The following is a 19493-nucleotide window of genomic DNA, read 5'->3' on the forward strand; positions in this document are numbered from 1 at the left end:
TTGCATGATATAAACTCAATTGCGAGATATAAAGTCAGAATAGCAAGACATAAAGTCATAATTAAAAAAGGTAATTGCGACTTTTTGTCTCACAATTTTGTATGATTCTGAACTGTGTGATATGAACTCGCAAGATATAAACCCAAAATTCTGATCTTTTTTGCGAGATATAAACTCACAATTGTGATTTATAAAGAGAAATGTTCTCTTGTTTTAAAGTCAGAATTACAAGGGGAAAAAGCCAAAATTGTGAATTTATATCTTGCAATTCTGTCTTTATTTCTCTGAATTGTGACTTTATTTCACAGAGGAGCGAGTCGCAATTACCTTTCTAATTTTTTTACGCAGTGGTGGAACGGGCTTCCATAGGAAAGTCACATGGAATACTTTTATATTACTTTTAGATCCAAAATGTATCCCTCATTTGTTTTACTAAACAATGCCATCATTTTCAATTTTGGGTGAACAGTTCCATTATCTATGTACTTTAAAGGAGAATGTGTTTTTGCTTCTTTCCACCTTTTATTCGTTGCTCTTTGTAAATCATGCGTTACACTGTTACAGGATCAGTCCTGCTCTCTCCTTATTTCCTCACCAAGATTCTGATCAACAAATAAACGTCATTAATGCATCAATGCGGGTAGTCATGTGTTGAAACCATTATCTTTGCAGAAGGTACAAGAGTCTATTTTGGAGCTTATAAATGCTCTTCCACTGGGGAGGAGGTTTTAGGTTCTGAAAATTACCGTACTGTAGGTTTTCAAAGCACATGGAGCTCTTTTATCTCAAAGATCAAGGAAAATCTGATTCCTCGTGATATAACCCCTTTAAGGTTTGTTTGAATATCATGAGTCCCAAATCGTTCTGAAATTCTGGAGACTCCAAGCTTCTGAACAGAAGTGAGAATGAAATCGTGGCCTGAAACGACTTTCTACTGACAGATGGCTGATTAAAAAGACGTGACTAGAAGACTCAACAGAGAAGGTTCAGGTCCAGATGTAAACGGAAAACACGCACACATACTGGCACACAGAGCAAAGTGTTAAATATGCATGTGGCATGCAGTTTGCCTCTGTCACGGAATGACACATCTAAAACGTCGCACAAAACATCATGTGTGTTTATAAATAAACATGAGAGCTGCTCGCTGGAATCTCTCTTTTTTTTTGCTGTAAACAGTTTTGAAGAGCTTCCATTTTTTAAAATCACTCAATCAAAAAAATGATTATTTAAACAGGGCCTATTGTCTTAAAGTGGGCGTTATGCAAGTTCATGTGTCCTGGAAGCGTCTGTCATGAAGCCTATTGAAATAAACAAGAATTAAGTATGTAATATAATTAGAACTTTATTTATATAATTAAGGGAAGGAATTAATTAAAGTGCAGACCAGTGGACTACAATGCCCATTCCAAGCTGTTTCAGAGATTGAAATCTGTTTGATTTAAATTTTCTTCTTCCACTAAATGAAATGCCAGTTAGTAGTACTTGACCATCAACTGTTATTTTACCCAGAAGGTTGACATATAAACAAACAAACAATAATAAAGACTACACTTGCATTCAAAAAGTGTCAAGATTTTTGATAGTTCCAAGTTTCAAGGATTTGGAATAAGTCTCTTATGCTTACCAAGGCAACAGTTTTATTAAAAATACACTAAAAACAGTATTATCATGAAATATTATTACAGTAAAAAAAAACGGGGTCACACTTTATTTTAAGGTCCAATTCTCGCTATTAATAAATCATTGACTAGTTACTGCTTATTAACAGTTAGTAAGGTAGTTGTTAAGTTTAGGTATTAGGTAGGATTAGGAATGTAGAATAAATTCACACAGAATATGTTTTTTATAAGTGCTAATAAATAGCCACTATGTTAATACGCATGCTAATAACTAGTTAATAGTGAGAATTGTTCCCTATACTATAAGTGTTGCCAAAAATATATGTTTATATTTTAAAAAATAATTTATTTCTTATTCCAATGTTGAATTTTCAGCATCCATTTTCAGCATCCATCTTCTTCAGGATTCTTTGATGAATAGAAAGGAATCATTTATTTGAAACAGAAATCTTGCTAAATGTCTTTACTGTCACGTTTGATCAGTTTAATGCATCTTTACTGATGAAAATTATTCATAAAAAAATATATATATCTTACTGAGCCCAATTTTTTGAACAGTAGTGTATGTGCTCCAGACGTTGTAGCAAGTAATTTATCTTGCACTGGTATTCAGGGAAGGTCAAAATAAATGAAGACAAATCTGCTGTGAAAAATGTATATACTGCAAATTACAGATATTCCTCCAAGATTAGATTTCTTAGAGGAACCATAAGTTAGTCAGAAAAAACACTGTAATGTGCTCTGTGATATTTACAGAGGTTGTATGAGACATGCACACTTGATACGGACAAGTATGTCTGTGAAACACAGATTTACCTGACCTCTTCACTAAAAACTAGTCCTGTCCAAAAAGGGCTGTATGTACCTTGCTAGCCAGGCGTTTGACTGCACCCTCTCTGTGCCGGTGTGTGTCTGGGGTTGGGGGGCAGCTGTTGCTGTGGAGGGGACTCTGTGAAGGGGGGTTCAGCTGATTGGTTTGATGAGCATCAGCCCCTCGATCTACAATACAAACACACATACACACAACTCCCCTATTATTTCATAAAAATTCAAGTTGTTATTGCACAAAAATAACAGACAGTAAGTGCTGAATACAGGTATTACTAACACACACATATACAAACATATATACATGTCAAAATGAAACATGAAATGGCTCGAAAACGTGATGACTTCCGTTTTCAGCTTGATGAAATGAAAGATGTATCTTCGTGCATGTGACAATGTTTACAGGCCTTTTATGACAATAACCAGAAAATAAGCTGACTATCAAAAAGAACAGCTAAAAACAAATAAAAAAAATAGAGTGTCTATTTACAAGTGCAAATAGCTTGCCTTGTTGGCAGAGGCCATTTACACTAACTCCGCCCACTAATGTGTAATTACAAAGCATTACAAAAGACTGTCTTCTAATAACAACTCCAGTGGCGTAGATGGTAAAGTACGTGTTGAAGTCGTTTTTGAAGCAATCGACCGGGGTTTAAATCTGTGTTTTGCTTTTTTTTCTACTTTTGTCAAATTAGATATTACATTGCTGTTATTGCATACTGTTTTATATATTACATTGCTGTTGTTGTATACATATATATATATATATATATATATATATATATAAAAGCCTTGAGTGCATATAATCTATAAGTTCACAAGTAATGAAGATCAAAACCCAGCACATCTTCAGGATTTCTACTTTTGATTTAAAATGTTTTCATATAGTTTTGGAATGACATGAGAGTGAGTAAATACAAAATGTTAAACTATTCCTAAAGGGGCATCTTACTCTGAGGTGTAGCTTCAGGGCTGTTGGAGGCAATCTGCCTCATTCGTCCACCATGACAGCTGAGAGCCACCAGCCGTGAGATCACTGCCGTCTTTCCGAAACCGACGTTACCAATGATGACAGCCCCTTTACCCTCACCGGCATCTCCTCCCCCTGTAAGCACCTCCTCCAGCCGCTGAAACAGCCACTCACGACCCACAAACACTGCATCCATAGAGACACTGGGCACCTCAAACAGCAGGGGTTTGAGCATGATGTCCACTGGTTTGTAGGGCGTGAGACGAGCTGCAGGATTTAAACAAACACAGGTGTTAAAATAAACCACACGCTCATACACACAGGCAAGTCAATGCAGGACATATTTCAAATAAAATGAGAATGAATCATAAGGCCTTGAAATGCTCCCATTAAACATAAAATGGAGCCCAAACACCTCATTTATTTTCATTATCAATGTCCCTTGTTGCAAAGTATTTTCAAAATGTAAAAACTTCCTCTGCCTCGGAACTGAAATAGACTGGGAAAAATGTGTAATCACTGTATATTCAAAATAAAATAAATTAATAACATTGTAAATATACAACATATAAATATATTAATAAATTATAAATAAAACAATAATTGTTTACATCTCAGATACATGTCACATTATGGAGGTTAAATGCACTGATGCTTTATGTGGTCTTCACAGGGTTAAATTTTATATTAACTTTGATTTATCGCAGAATCCAGTCGTAAAAAGTCAGAATTTACTGTCTGTAACGTGGATTGTCACAGAATTTACCAAATTTTGGACAAATATATCAAAAGTCGGTGAGTAAACTTAAATCAAGTCACGATATGGACTAGCGTCTGTGAATATTAAGCTGCAAAAATACTATTTAAATATGAATCCTGCTCTTAAATATGAATGTTCTGCGTGTCTCTGTGTGAATGAATGGTGCAGACACGCAGTTTTGTTTACTACACACATACTGAGGTGCGCATGGCACTCACTGAGTTTTCAGCCTCTGCCGCCTCAATATATGAGTACATGAACACACAATCTCTATAAATGCTCTGAGAGTTAGTTCATGAGCATTTTACAATTTCTTTTGATAAAAATATTAAATATCTTTTGAAAAAAAAAAATTACTTTATGTAGCGATAGAACTATTAATAATAAACTTATTATTTAAACATTATTTTTTAATGAATATTTACCAGAAGAAAATATTTACCAGAAAAAAAAAAAATTAAAAACACAATATTTCTGAAAAAAAATAAAATAATAAATAATAATAAAAAAAAAAAACCAATAAATATTTTTTTTTATAAAAATCAATAAATTAGAGACTAAAAAAAAAAAAAAAAAATCAATAAATTAGAGACTAAAAATTTAAACAGAAAAAACAGAATTTGGGGGGGAAAAACAGATTCCATAGGGCCCTACATTAATTACTCCTCCTTACATCATTCCAAACCCGTAAAACCTTTGTTCATCTTAGGAACACAAATTAAGACAGCTTTCTGAGAGCTTTCTGATCCTGCATAGACAGCAACGCAACTGACACGTTTATGGCCCAGAAAGGTAGTAAGGACACCATTAAAACAGTCCATGTGACATCAGTGGTTCAACCTAATTTTATGAAGCTACGACAATACTTTTTGTGCACAAAGAAAATAAAAAATAATGACTTTATTCAATTTCCATTCATCTGTGCCAGCCTTTGACGCGTGCTCACAACATTACCACAACATTAATGACAGAATTTTCATTTTTTGGGTGAACTATCCCTTTAATGATGTTTGTTAATCAATCAAATAAAATTAACCAAAATTATATTATAAAATTATATAAATTAGTACAATAAATGTAAAAGTTATTATAGGGTTTGAATTTCATTTGGTAAGTTGTAGTGGTTAGTCAGCACCTTTAGTTTCTTGACTGCGGCCCCCTGTGTGAGCTCCATGCCACTGTAAACGCATAGAGGAGCGCTGGGGAGCATTCCTCTGTTCATCCAGATACCGCAGCTCCTCCAGTTTCGTACTGCTAGTGGCTGCAGTGAGAGAGACAGAATGAGGGAAAGAGAGTCATTTAGGGTTGTGTTTGGCTCACAGACAGCAGAGAGATTACATGCCACCTCTGTGATCTCTGTGAAGAACAAACACAATCTGCTGCTGTGTGTGGAGGAACACGTGTACCCAACACCCCCACCCACCTCAATTCATCCACACACACACGCAGTATTTAGACATGAAAAAACACATAAAATAAGTATAAGAGGAGAGTGAGGGAAGCTGTTCTACTTATTACTTCCTCTAGGCAAGAAAAAACTGGAAAATTAACAGTCTTAAATGTGTTTCAGGATGTCTGGTACACACTTAATTTATAAGAATCCATCCATTACATAAAAAATATGACTTAATATAGCGGTCCAATGACAACTGGCAAGGAAAAGTTTTAATATTCAAAATAGCTGGACTCAGAAAATCAGTTTTCAACATTTTGTAATTGCCATCATGGTCATTGAGCCTATAGCATCTTGCACACTTTAGGTGTTTTGGCTTGTACACTCTCAAAAAAAAAACACACATAGGTACTTATATGTAGACTTTAAGTACTAACATGTACCTCTAAAGTACCAATATGCACCCTTTAGGGTGTACTGTTTAAAAGATTACCACCCCAGCTGTACCATTTTTTTTTTCCTGAGAGTGTAATCTTAATTCATCCATTTATTCATTCAATCCATCAATGACTCATTTCATTCATCTTTTTCATTGCCTGCCACACTATAACCCTTCCATTTCCACTCATCCCTGTACAATCTCCTATCCTGTCCCATAATCTAATCTGCTTGAAACCCATAATCCCTGCAGACGGGCATACACACAGGGATGATGATTGTCATTTGTCACGTTGCATTCATTTGTGAAGGGTCTTAAATGTGATACCGTGATCCAGCCCTTGCAAGCTGCACAGATATAAATACATTAGCTTCCAGTTTCACCGCTCTGTAGGACAAAGATCACCACAGACAGGCACTTGGCGAGACATTTTGCTTTGTTGGAGTCATTCTGTATATCTGACAGCAATTTCCCTATTTAGCTTTACAGCAAGAGGAAATCAAAGCCACTCGCTTACAGAGCTTTCCACAAGCCGCAGGAAGAGAGGCAGCCAGGCGATACATCGCACTGAGCTTTTCCCTTCTAGGACATGCTACTGTGTTAAGGAGACCAGCAACAAACTCATTCAGCTGTTTTTTTTTTTTTTTTGTTTAGTGATAGTTGTTCTTGAGTCTCTTGTTTGTCCTGAACAGTTAAACTGCCTGCTGTGCATTAACAGCTGAGGGGTGAAAACTTTTGGAATTTGAAGATCAGGGTAAATCTAACTTATTTTGTCTTTTGGGAAACATGTACTGTAGCCTCTGAAGAGGAATACTAAATGAAAAAATATGATATTTAGGCAAAATAAGAAAAATGTACACATCTCCATTCTGTTCAAATGTTTTCACCCCCTGGCTCAATGTATCGTTTTTCCTTCAGTGTTTGAACCTTCTGTAATAGTTGCATATGACTGCCTCAGTTGTCCTCAGTGTGAAAAGATGGATCTCAAAATCTTACAGTCATTGTTGGAAATGGTTCAAATACACAGAAATGCTGGAAAACCAAAGCATTTGTGGGACCTGAAGGATTTTTCTGAAGAACAGCAGGCAGTTTAACTGTTCAGGACAAACAAGAGACTCATGAACAACTATCACTGGGGGGGGATGGTGGCAAACTTTTGAACTGGGTCATTTTTATAAATGTAGCTATTATTTTCTCTTGTGCACTATATGTAAACATCTTTTATGTGAAATATCTAATTCAGGTCAGTACTAAATAAACAATAACATTCATTTTGTATGATCCCTCTTATTTTGGTAAATAATTAATATTTTTAATGATACTGAAAGGGGGATGTAAACTTTTGACCTCAACTGTAAGTAGAGATTCTGTTTAATGAAGATATTTTGTACATTTCCTACAGTAAATACATCAAAACTTAAATTTTAATTAGTAATATGCACTAGTAAGAACTTAATTTGGACAACTTTAAAGGTGATTTTCTCAGTATTTAGATTTTTTTTTCACACCCCCATATTCCAGATTTTTAAATAGTCGTATCTTGACCAAATATTGTCCTATCCCAACAAACCATAAGTCAATGGAAAGCTTATTTATTCAGCTTTCAGATGATGTATACATCCCAATTTCAAAACATTGACCCTACAGAAAACATAAAACTGTTACTTTAAATTGTAAGTTTCACAATATTGCTGTTTTTGATCAAATGAATGCAGCCTCGATGATCATTAGACTTTAAAACAGTAAAAAATATTTTAGCAGTTCAGTGATTCAATGAGTTTATTCAAACAGAAATGTTTGTGAATCAGACTAAATTAGTGGTTAGCAAGTAAAGACAAAGCAACAGAAAGACATATTGTCTTGACATTATTTTGCTGTACACAGCATTTTTTTTCTAATCACATTCAATTCAAATCCCAAGCTTACATTTTGGGAACAATACAACTTCTTTTAGCATGCTGTAAGAAGTATATACAACTTCTTTTAGCTTTAGTGCTGCTGTAACAGCAGAGGTGGAATGATGAATAGTAGTGCAGAAAACACTGAGGTACCAAACCCCATATCCAAAATTTAGAATACAAAGATAAATAACACAGCATGTGATGATTCATTACTCACCTGCCACAGAATTTGGCCGTGGCATAACCAAAGAAGTGCTGTGGTACGTGATTGGTCCATCCACAGGTGATGTCACAACGGGTGCTGCCCCTCCTGTGGTGCCTGTCCTCAGCTGGGCTTCCCCGGATGCCGCCGGCTCCTCTGGGTTGACGGGATTGCAGGGCACATGAGCAGTACGCCCGTTCTCGCCTCTCACACCCGTACCACCATCTTTCGCCCACTCCAGACTAGAGCCACAGCGCTCTTCATTCTCACTGGAGCTGGTGACTGTTGCTGCAGGATGGAGAGAAAGAGAGAGATGAAGGTGAATGAGGTATGGGGGGAGGGGCCAGATATTAATGGGAAGGACACAAGAGGAGAGAACGATACAGAAGGTCAAACCAGAACATCACGGAAAAGAAAGCAGGAATTAACCATCAAAGGCGGCTTTGGAGAGATGGTCAACAAACAATAATCTTGAAGTGCAAAGACATCAAATAGAACTCAAGTTCAAGTAATTGCTGTCAGACGTTTTTGCTTTAATGCAGCTGTCTCTGACCTTTCTTTGCCGCAACCAAATAGAAAAACACTATTTTGGGCTTTAAAAAAACCTACTGATGTCCTACTTCAAGAAACCTCCGGCAGACCTGAAATAAAGACACGACGCTGTCCCAGTTTTGATAGAGTGTGTCTCAGACTCATGAGCATTAACAGCACAGGCCAACAAAAACACTTCAAGAAAGTTACCAAACAATAAACAGCTTTGATAAGTTGTCTCAGGAAGTATAGCGCTCACTTCCTCTCGATCCTGGTGCTGTTTTTTGGTGGTGCAGAAAAGTTAACTGTGCATAAACATACACACCTATGTCAGTATCTTCAAATGTGCTGTAACATGTAAGAGATGCTGAAAACTCATAAACAGCACTGAGAGACATAGAAGAAGAGCAGAAAGAGAATGAGGGAGTCAAACTGACCCTGTATAAAGGAAATATAGACCTCTGACATTGACTATTAATAAATAGAAATAACTCCTTAAGTGCTCGATGCACTAAACCATGAAATCTGAATATAAACCAATCACAATTCAGTAGTTTTACAGAGTTATGCTTTGCTTTGCCAACTGGCATTAAAAGGAAACTCCACCCAGAAATGAAATTCCTTTCCTATTTACAAACCCTCATGCCATCCCACAAACACAAACAAAGTTTTTAAAGGGGCCCTATTATGCTCTTTTACAAAGTCTTGATTTTGTTTTGAGGGTGTACAAGAACATGCTTTCATGCTTGGTTTAACAATTTACATTATTACAATACAATTCTCCCAGCCTGGCACATAAGTTAGTTCTGGGTAATGAAGGCCCGCCTTCCGAAAAATGAAATGTTGTGACTGGTTAGCTGTCCACTGCGTTGTGATTGTTGAACAGCTTAGACAGTGTTTCAGTACTGCCACACCCCTTGTCAAAGAAGTAAGTTCCATGTACAACTGTTACTGCAAGCTAGATTAAAGTGATTCTTACGTATTAAATATGGATATTTTTCTTACAAAAATGCATCGATTTGCTGCAGGAGGCCTTTATTAACCCCCCACTTTTTATTATGGATTGATGCATATTATTGGACTTGTTTTGGACTGATGAGAAGAAACACCCGTCTATGCCATTCTAAAGCTTGGGAGTGCCAGGATAAATGTTAATATAACTCCGATTGCATTCGCTGAAAGAAGGAAGTCATATACACCCAGAATGCATGGAGCGTGAGTACATAACACGCTACAGTAGTGTTGGGTGCTATCATATACATGACATTATCGTGCTGATGTATATAATTATTTACATACTTAGTTTCATTGCCCAAAACCAGTTCCAGCATAAGGCTAAAAGCAGCCTAACATTATCAAAGAACATCATCACTGATCAGCCTAGCCTAGTCTAGTGAAAGTTTACGCATTTTAAAAAAACACTCGCGTTGTAAGTGAAGCTATCTACACTGTATGATAAATAAATCTCTTACCACACACTGCACACGTCTGCGGCGCGTTACAGCTCCGAAGCAGTTACTCTAGTCAATGCTTATGTCTATACCCGCCGTGCTGTGGCTCGTTGAAGCGATTGTCCACGCTGCATTGCTACAGTTAGGCTAATCCCCCACCTCGTCCCTACCCTCCCTCCAACAATTAGAATTTCCGTGGGCGGGATTTAATTTAGTGATATTCTAATGAACCGTATTTTGACATCATTGCATGCGGAAAACAAATGTTGCAGTCTAAAGGAGCCGTTCGTTGTAGTTCTTGAAAAGTGATTTTTTAAAAACAACACATCTCCTTTGGAGTGGACTTTGAGATTTGTAACTTTGTAGATCTTTTTTATGCCCAAAGATACACACCACACACTGACTAAAGTTCAAAAAGTGAAAAAGCATAATAGCTCCACTTTAAGAAAAATAATCAATTAGGGTTGCATGGATTACTGTTATGCTCTACTGACTTTTTGTCTTTTTGTGATTACATGAAGAAAGTCATATATATCTGGGATGGCATGAAGGTGAGCAAATGATGGAAGAATTTTCATTTTTGGGTGAAGTATCTCTTTAATCACCAGGCATTAAAGTGCCTTTGCACTTAAAAAGTCTGAAACCTACTCTAAATAGATGAATATATCATAAGTCATGATTAATTAGCTGTTTGCAAAAAATATTCCACAAGCAAGCACACTTTTGCATCAAATACCTTTCTATTAAAAACTTTTTAGTTCTGTCAAAAGATGAAAAATAGAGCAACACTTCATATGCCAGCATTTTTCCTGCTGATTCAATGATTAAATTCTTCTAAACAAAAAACACAAATGATTTGACTTTAGTTAAATGTCATTTCTGTAATTTCAGCAATAAAAATGAAAAATGAAACAATGTATTGAACATTTTCTCTTGTGCTTCTGACAGCTGGATGGCGAACCAGCTTTTAATTCAGCCCGACAGATATGCTTTCACGCTTGGCTTGAATAGCCATTCATCAGTGAGTTGTTTCTCATTTTGTTTTGTGTTCAGTCTGAAAGAGCCTTAACTCTGAAATTATCGACAAAACAAAGTTTGTTTGCAGCCTATATGCTGAAAGCAACTGTTTAAATACCATGACAAATGGTAGCAGGAGGTCTTTGATAAGTGGGGCGGTAGATGTTACCTATGATTCCACTGTCCTTGCTCTCCAGGGTGGAGCTGGGTGTGGTGATGATGGTGGAGGTGGCGGTGGAGCAGGTGCTGGAGCAGATAACAGGAGCCCTGCTGCTGGAAGTGGTCTCAGGTAAGGTGGAACAGGGGCTCTCAGCACTGGGAGACGCCGTACTGCTGGTCAGAGTGGAGCAGGGACTCACGCCTTGACTGGACACTATGCACTACAGAGAGAGAGAGAGAGAGAGAGAGAGAGAGAGAGAGAGAGAGAGAGAGGGAGGAATGAAGCAAAAGAAGCAAACAGAAGAAATAAATAAATAAACATTGCATGAAGGAAAAAAGAAGAGACGGGAGGAAAAGCAAAAAGGGAGCGAGGAGATAAAGTGATAGATGGAAACTGTTAAACTCAGCTCTTATGTCCATACAAGGGCAAGGCCAAAAATACTCCAAGCCCTCCAGTCTGCTTTTGTTCCAATATAAGCAACCAATAAGATGCTTTTAGAACCAGATTCAGCCCTGCAATGGCTACAGTAACCAACACACAGACAAACATGCATCCGCATTTTACCAGTGTTTACACTGACAATACTTTAGTTACGGATAAAGAGTGAATCAGCAAATCTGGTAAAACAAGCCAACACGTAAACATAAAGAGAAAAAAAGAAAACAAGCTCTGCTGGATTAAAGGTTTTGAAACTTGAAGGTTTCTTAATCCTGGTCTTAAGGTAAAAAATTCATCTGTGATGACAACTTTCCACAGTCAAATCAAGACAAGACGGAAAAAATTATATCAATTTCTACATGCACTTCCCGTCGCAGTACGGAAATGTGTTTCATGTTGACTTGGGGGTTCCCATTCTCCAACACAACATCTAAAGCAAATACAAGCCAAGATATTTTTGGTATTTCTGCTGTAATTATGACTAACTGCTATTTATATATCAAATTAATTAACCATGATTAAAGGGTAAGGGCAAGTAGTGATTACTGGGGTTCAAGCGCTTTTTGGCAAATACAGGTAATTTGCCATAGAAATATGGTGTTTTTGTAATGTTTGTAATGTTTGTGACTGTAGCAGCAGCTGTGGTCCGATCTCTCTCAACCTGTCAGATGTGTTCAACAGGTTTCGTAAAGTTTTGAGTTTTCGTTGAGGCTTTATAGGCTTTTGGATATATTTCGACAGGCCCCTTTTCTAAACGACCCTGTTATATCTTTCCAGAGGGTAAATTAAAAAAAAATTCCAGAGAAATGTACTGCAGTGTTTTTTTTTTTTTTTTTTGCTGTTTTTTTCAGAGTGAAAAAACTTAGGACTAGTTCTCAAAAGTAGGTTTTCACATCTTTTCAATCATTTAATGGTTTGTTTGACAGCAGTGGTTCTAGAGACAAAGTTGTGCGGAACGAGGAGGTCTAACGTATCATATGAATATTGTGCGTATGTGTGACTATACAATCATTTATGCCCTTGGAAAGTGTGATACTGCCTCCTAGTGGCTGATTTCTTTCAAATTTCTCATAGACCTTTGGGCCCGTCAAACAGGCCCACCGAATTTCGTTCCGTTAACCTTGTCTAACAGGTGTTCAAATTTCAATGGCCTATATCACCCATGTTTTTTGAGTTATGCAAATGTCATTGTAGATGCGTCTGGCACTTTGGACCAAGACCAGTTTTCACATTGATAAGACGAACTGTGTAATTACGGCCATTTTAAATTTTTTTTCCTTCTTATAGCACTGCCAAGTGGCCAAGCTCTGCGGCTTTTTTCATGTGACCTCCGACTGAGCTCTTACATACGTGTTGTGAGTTTAGCAAAGATATCCCATTCCGTTCAAAAGTTATAGCCATTTTAGTAAAGCCAGCCCTGCCCCTATCACACGTTTTTGCGTCCCTTTTTGTCAAAGGGTTGAAAGTTCATGATTTGCTTTTGATAATTAATGATATACACTCTCCAGAGAAGCCTCTTGCACTGGTTTGGTTCCGATCGGGTGAATAACCTAGGACTAGTTTGCAAAAGTAAATTTTTCAAAAACTGCTAAATAACCAAAAATGTCCAACGACATAAGACACTTGAGTCTGCGACTAACAGTTTAGGACCCGTCAGGCCGATTGGGACAAGCCTTGGTGACGTTGTCGTAGTGTTGCTCGATATACCGTTACTTAAAAAGTATCACGATACCCTGCTTTTAAAAATGGTACGATTCCTCATTTTACTAGTACCGGTACTTTAAGAACGCATTTTAATAAGAGCCGTATTTCTGCGTGTCTGTGTTGGTGAATGGCGCAGAGGCACAGTTTTGTTTACTACACACGTACGCGTGACCTCGCTGTGTTTTCAGCCTCTGCCGCCACAATATATGAGCACATAAACACATGAACATAATCTCTAGAACTGCTCTGAGATTTTATGGTTTCTTTTGCGGAAAACTATCGTCATATATTAAAGACCCTAAAGGTCATCACAGCAACCCGTCAAAATAAAAGTTTGCTTTAACTTAATAGTCAGAAATATATTAATATATTACTCAATGAAAAGATAGTACCACTACTAATAATAAAAATATTATTAAAATTTAATATTTACCAGAAATATATATTTACTACAATTTATTTGCCTTAAAAACATGTAATTTTTGTTAAACTTTTAATAAATTGCTGTTAAATTCTGCAGGTTTCATGATTTCAATTAATTAGACATGCTTTTTGATAAATATTTTTTTAATGTAACCATTAAAATAGAGTCTAGCAAAATTAAAATAGAATTTAGGAAAAAATGAAACAGATTTCATAGCGCCGTCTTTGTATTATTGTAGTTGTCCTTTAGTTTGTTACTTGCATCTAGGTTCTTATTATTAATAACAAAGATAAAATAATGACTATGTCATGATATAAATTGTTGTTGTAAATAAAATTACTATATCATGAAATAATATTTGGCTTTATCCTTTAAGCTAACATACCAATATAGAAAAGATCTCTACAGGCTCGGTAGTTGCTCACCGTAATCCTGTGTAGTGGCACTGGCATGTGATTATTATTATTTTATTAAATTCCTACGGGTTTGGAACCACATGAGGGTGAGTAATAACACAACTTTCATTTTTGGGTAAACTATAACTTTAAGTTTGTCACTCTAGAAGTTTCAAGAACTGTATGCTTAGTTCCAAAGAACTAAGCCTATAAATGTTGGTGTGTTACAAATTATGGGTAATCTACCTTCTGCATATCTGACAGAAGTGCTTACAGAGCATAAACCAACAGACTGAAGATTTCTGCATGACTCTTGTTTTAACACTCTACAGAGTACATCAAATCCTAGATACTACTCTGTCCTCTCCTCTTACCTCTCTCCGCACTCTATATAGGTCAGGGAGAGTGATGGTGTGCATGTGCATGTGTGTGTGTGTGTGAGGGGAATCAGTGTACCGGAGCCCTGGTCCCCAGAGAACTGTTGCCTGCCAGCCGCTCACCAATGAAAGATCCTCATCTCTCTCCACACACACAAACACACATCAGAGTAAAGCAGAGCTCAAGCTTTCAGGTAGAGCTTCATGCACCTGTTCAATAATTTCCTCAGTGCTGCAGTAGCGTGCGTAAGGGGGACACTGTTGCTCCACCCGCATCATTCTTTTTCCCGCGGAGAAACTGCATTACTCACCGGCAGCAACATCTCCAGGGTGCTTCTCCACATCAAGACCGTTTCTACCCTTATAAAGCAGCAGCGCACGTACGAGGCGGCAAATACGCAGAAACCAGCATTCATACTTAATGCATTGCGTTTGAAAAGCCAGAAGGGAAAATCAGAAACTGGCCAATCAGAAAGCAGTTTCTCATTTGTGATAATACATGACTGATGAAGCATGTCTGGAGATGAATTCAGCAACTAGTAGCTTTGTGTGCAACAATCCATAAAAAAACACTACGTAAGCCTCTTAAGAGCAACTTAGATCTCAGATAAACACCTCATACGTCATACAGCGGTTTTGATGATGTGGACACACCAACACATACATGTTTAAACATTAGAAACAAATAGAAAAAGATACTGAATGAGGATCAAAACCAGAGTTTAGTCATCAGTGTAGTATATGTGACCCTGGACCACAAAACCAAAAATACATTTTATTGGCCAAAATTACTGATTTTTCTTTTATGCCAAAAATCATTGGGATATTAAGTAAAGATCACGTTCCATTAAGGTATTTTGTAAATCAAAATATAATTTTTCATTAGTAACATGCATTGCTAAAAACTTTAAAGGTCATTTTTTTTAATATTTAGATTTTGCACCCTCAGATTGCAGATTTTCAAAGAGTTTTATCTCGACCAAATATTGTCATATCATTTTTTACTAAGCTTTCAGATGATGTTAAATCTCAATTTCAAACAATTGACCCTTATGACTGGTTTTGTGGTCCAGGGTCACATATTACAGCTGACACAATAAAGCACAAATCTAAGCCGTCACACAAAAGTAAATAAATACACAAATAAATAAAATGTATATAAATATATAATTTTAAATAAAGCTTTTTTATCTGAGAGTCACTTACTAATTCAGTAGTGCATCTAAATAAACAATGTGAACTTTTTTCCCATCTCACCTTCACTTAAATCATCCGGCTGAACTTTTGCCAGCTTTTGTGAAAACTACACATTGTACTTGCACATATTTTGTGAGAACAGCCTTGTGTGCATTATGGGTGCTGAAGTACGAATGCCAAAGCGAACCCCACAGCCCTCTTACTCTAGTCATGTAGCACCAATTTAAGTTTTATTAAAAGCCAATCTTGCCAGCAGTGAAGAGTACAAAATCTTTTTTTTTAAGCTGACTCTAAAACAAAGCTCTTCCAGTAGTGTCTCTGGAGTGAAAGTGTGATTCTGAGGGCAGAACAGCTCCAGCTGTGTAATCGATCTCTCTGATAAATGACCTCGGGTATCTAAGGCTGACTGGGTGTAACCTGGCTGAAAAGAACATTCAGAAGCCGTTTCCTTTTCTAAAGATGTTATCATCCTAATCTTGCAATCTTCGGTGGCATGATGCAGCAGGCAGTTGGTTTGTGTATCAGATTGCATGTCTGTCTGAGTTTAGGTGTTTAGACCTGTAGGGTTTGTGTTTACCTGTTTCTCCTCCATGTTTGTTTGTGATGAGGTGGGGATGGCGTCTCCCAGCAGGAAGCCCAACCGTGTCATGAGCTCCTGGACAGCCGGGGAGGAGCCAGACTCAGCCGGCGAGAGCAGCTCTGCACACACACATATATGTAAAGGTTAGGGGAGGATGCACACAAAAAGCCCACACCCAAATGCAACGTCTACAGGTACATTCACATTAACAATACATCTTACCACATTAACATTCAAACCCTCCGTTCAGTCTACATACATATTCAATACTATTCCTCCAGGACCTATGGCAAATCTGTCCCAACTCACCAAGATCCAAAGGACTGGTGTGGCACTTCCTGTGCTCTCCTTTCCTCTCCTCTCGCTGCCTTTCACAGTCTCCTCTGCTCTCTCGCAATCTCCGTCCCTCCCTCTCACATCTCTCTCTCGCAACTGTTCTCTCTCTTTCAGTCTCAATCCCTCCCTCTCTCTCTCTCTTTCCCCCTCCTTTCTGTTGCCCTGTATCTCTCGCTCTGTAGTACAACACACGGTCTTTACAGTGCTCTGCACAGCTTCAGAAAGCCTAGGTTTGAGATGCGGTTATTATGACAACCAAGTTTCCATCCATTCAGAGGCTGTGTGTGTGTGTGAGACTGAGAGGACAGGGTGTGAATGTGAATGAGCAGAGATCGTGCTCGCTGCAATCACTGGGCTAGTACAACTGACTAGACACACACACACACACACACACACGTTCATTCATTCTCTCCCCTTCTCACGTGCACCGATAGCATCCCGCTATTCTGCATTGCCAGACATAAACAAAATCATTCTATATTGATTTCATGATGGATACTAATATTTTAGGGATTTAATTCAGTGATGCTCATTGAGTTGTGTTGAAAATCACTTTGATTTGGAAAAAAAAGTCCAACTGGCTAAACATTCTTAACCATTGTGAAATCAGAATTACTTGTTTAATGAATCTCGCTGGTTTTACTGCACATGATTCATCAGTTCATGTTATTCTCATGAATAGAAGAAAGATGTTTTGCTAATGTAACCAAGGCCATGTAGGATGGGGGCAAGTATTAGCCAATAATATTATAGACTCAGAAATACAATGTCAATGTTCTTGCATTCTGTCTTTAAAACAGACTCTAAATTCATAAAATTTAAAAACAGTTTCTAATATGAAGAATAAAATGAAATTTTATATAAATATAAAAATCTGCCATATTAACTATTAATAAATATATGTGACCCTGGACCACAAAACCAGTCTTAAAGGAGAAGTCCACTTCTAGAACAACTATTTACAAATAATTTACTCATCCCCTTGTCATCCAAGATGTTCGTGTCTTTCTTTCTTCAGTCGTAAAAAAAAATGTGTTTTTGAGGAAAATGTTTCAGCATTTTTCCCCATATAATGGACTGATATGGTGACCCCGATTTTGAACTTCCAAAATGCAGTTTAAATGCAGCTTCAAACGATCCCAAATGCGGTTGTAAATGATCCCAGCTGAGAAAGAAGGGTCTTATCTAGCGTAACGATCGGTTATTTTAATAAAAAGAATACAATTTATATACTTTTTAATGCCAAACGTCTTGTCTTACTCTGCTTGGACTGTTTTTGTTCCGGTTCATGACAGTTAGGGTATGTCGAAAAACTCCCATCTCATGTTCTCCCTTAACTTTAAAATCATCCTATATCGATGTTTTACATTTTTTGTTAAGGATGTTTGATCTTCTTTGCATGTTGACTTTGCAAAGACTGGGTCGGTACTTCTGCAGTACCAATAAGATGATTTTGAAATGATTTTTGAAGTTAAGAGAGAAAATACGATTGGAGTTTTTTGACATACCCTAACTGTCTTGAGTCAGAATACACAGAGTTTAGGGAGAGAAAGGCAAAACGAGCGTTTAAGATTAAAAAGTATTTATATTGTATTATTTTAATGAAAATAACCAATCGTTTCGCTAAATAAGACTCTTCTTTCTCGGCTGGGATTGTTTACAACCTCATCTGGGATCGTTTGAAGCTGCATTTAAACTGCATTTTGGAAGTTCAAAATCAGGGCACTATATCAGTCCATTATATGGAAAAAATGCAGAAACGTTTTCCCTTAAAAAACGTAATTTCTTTACGACTGAAGAAAGAAAGACATGAACATCTTGGATGACAAGGGAGTGAGTACATTATATGTGAATCTTTGTTTTGGAAGTGGACTTCTCCTTTAAGTCGCTGGGATATATTTGTAGCAATAGCCAAAAATACATTGTATGGGTCACAATTATTGATTTTTCTTTTATGGCAAAAATCATTAGGAAGTTAAATAAAGATCATGTTCCATGAAGATATTTTGTAAAATTCCTACTGTAAATATATACTTAATTTTTGATTAGTAATATGCATTATTAAGAACTTTATTTGGACAACTTTAAAGGCGATTTTCTCAATATTTTGATTTTTTTGGACCATCAGATTCCAGATTTTCAAATAGTTGTATCTCAGACAAATATTGTCCCATACTAACAAACCATATTAATGGAAAGCTTATTTCTTACGCTTACAGATGATGTATAAATCTCAATTTCAAGAAAATGTACCCTTATGACTGGTTTTGTGGTCCAGGGTCACATATATTACGAATAATACATAACTGTTTTCTATTTAAATATATCTTAACATTTATTTTTTTCATGTGATGGCAAAGCTGAATTTTCAGCAGCCATTATTCCAGTTTTCAGTTTCACATGATTGAAAATCATTGTAAAAATCATTCTAATATGCTTAAGGAGCATTTCTTACTATTATAAAAACTGAAAACAGTTGTGGGGCTTAATATTTTTGTGGAAACCATGCATATTTTTTTCAGGGTTTTATTGAATAGAAAGTTCCAAACAGAATTTCATGTGGTTGCTAAAGTTGTAGGATAGCGCGATGTGGACAAAAAAAATGATATCTCAATATTTTTTTACATTTTTGATTAACTTTTGATTGTTGAGTGTATTTTTGTGCTGGTACCTTGGCTGGTTTAGGCTTTAATGGATAAATAAATGTGACTAAAACCGGCAGTAGGTGGCAGCAAGTCCCTGTCTTAATGAGTTATTCATTGAATCAT

The 19493-nt window shown here is 36.8% G+C and overlaps 1 protein-coding gene across 2 annotated transcripts in view; it reads right to left on the reverse strand.

Annotated features, from left to right (window-relative positions):
* tanc1a (tetratricopeptide repeat, ankyrin repeat and coiled-coil containing 1a) overlaps positions 1–19493 on the reverse strand; it is a 108998-nt gene that overhangs the window by 33945 nt on the left and 55560 nt on the right. For both annotated transcript variants that reach the window (XM_051111929.1, XM_051111928.1), the window contains exons 5-10: positions 16387–16508; positions 11284–11494; positions 8131–8403; positions 5316–5441; positions 3403–3687; positions 2488–2621 (exon numbers count right to left, since the gene is read on the reverse strand). In XM_051111929.1, the coding sequence (XP_050967886.1) occupies positions 2488–2621; positions 3403–3687; positions 5316–5441; positions 8131–8403; positions 11284–11494; positions 16387–16508 (1151 nt within the window). The remainder of the gene's footprint in view (positions 1–2487; positions 2622–3402; positions 3688–5315; positions 5442–8130; positions 8404–11283; positions 11495–16386; positions 16509–19493) is intronic.

Source organism: Labeo rohita, chromosome 6 (assembly GCF_022985175.1).
Source record: "Labeo rohita strain BAU-BD-2019 chromosome 6, IGBB_LRoh.1.0, whole genome shotgun sequence".
NCBI classification, from domain to species: domain Eukaryota; kingdom Metazoa; phylum Chordata; class Actinopteri; order Cypriniformes; family Cyprinidae; genus Labeo; species Labeo rohita.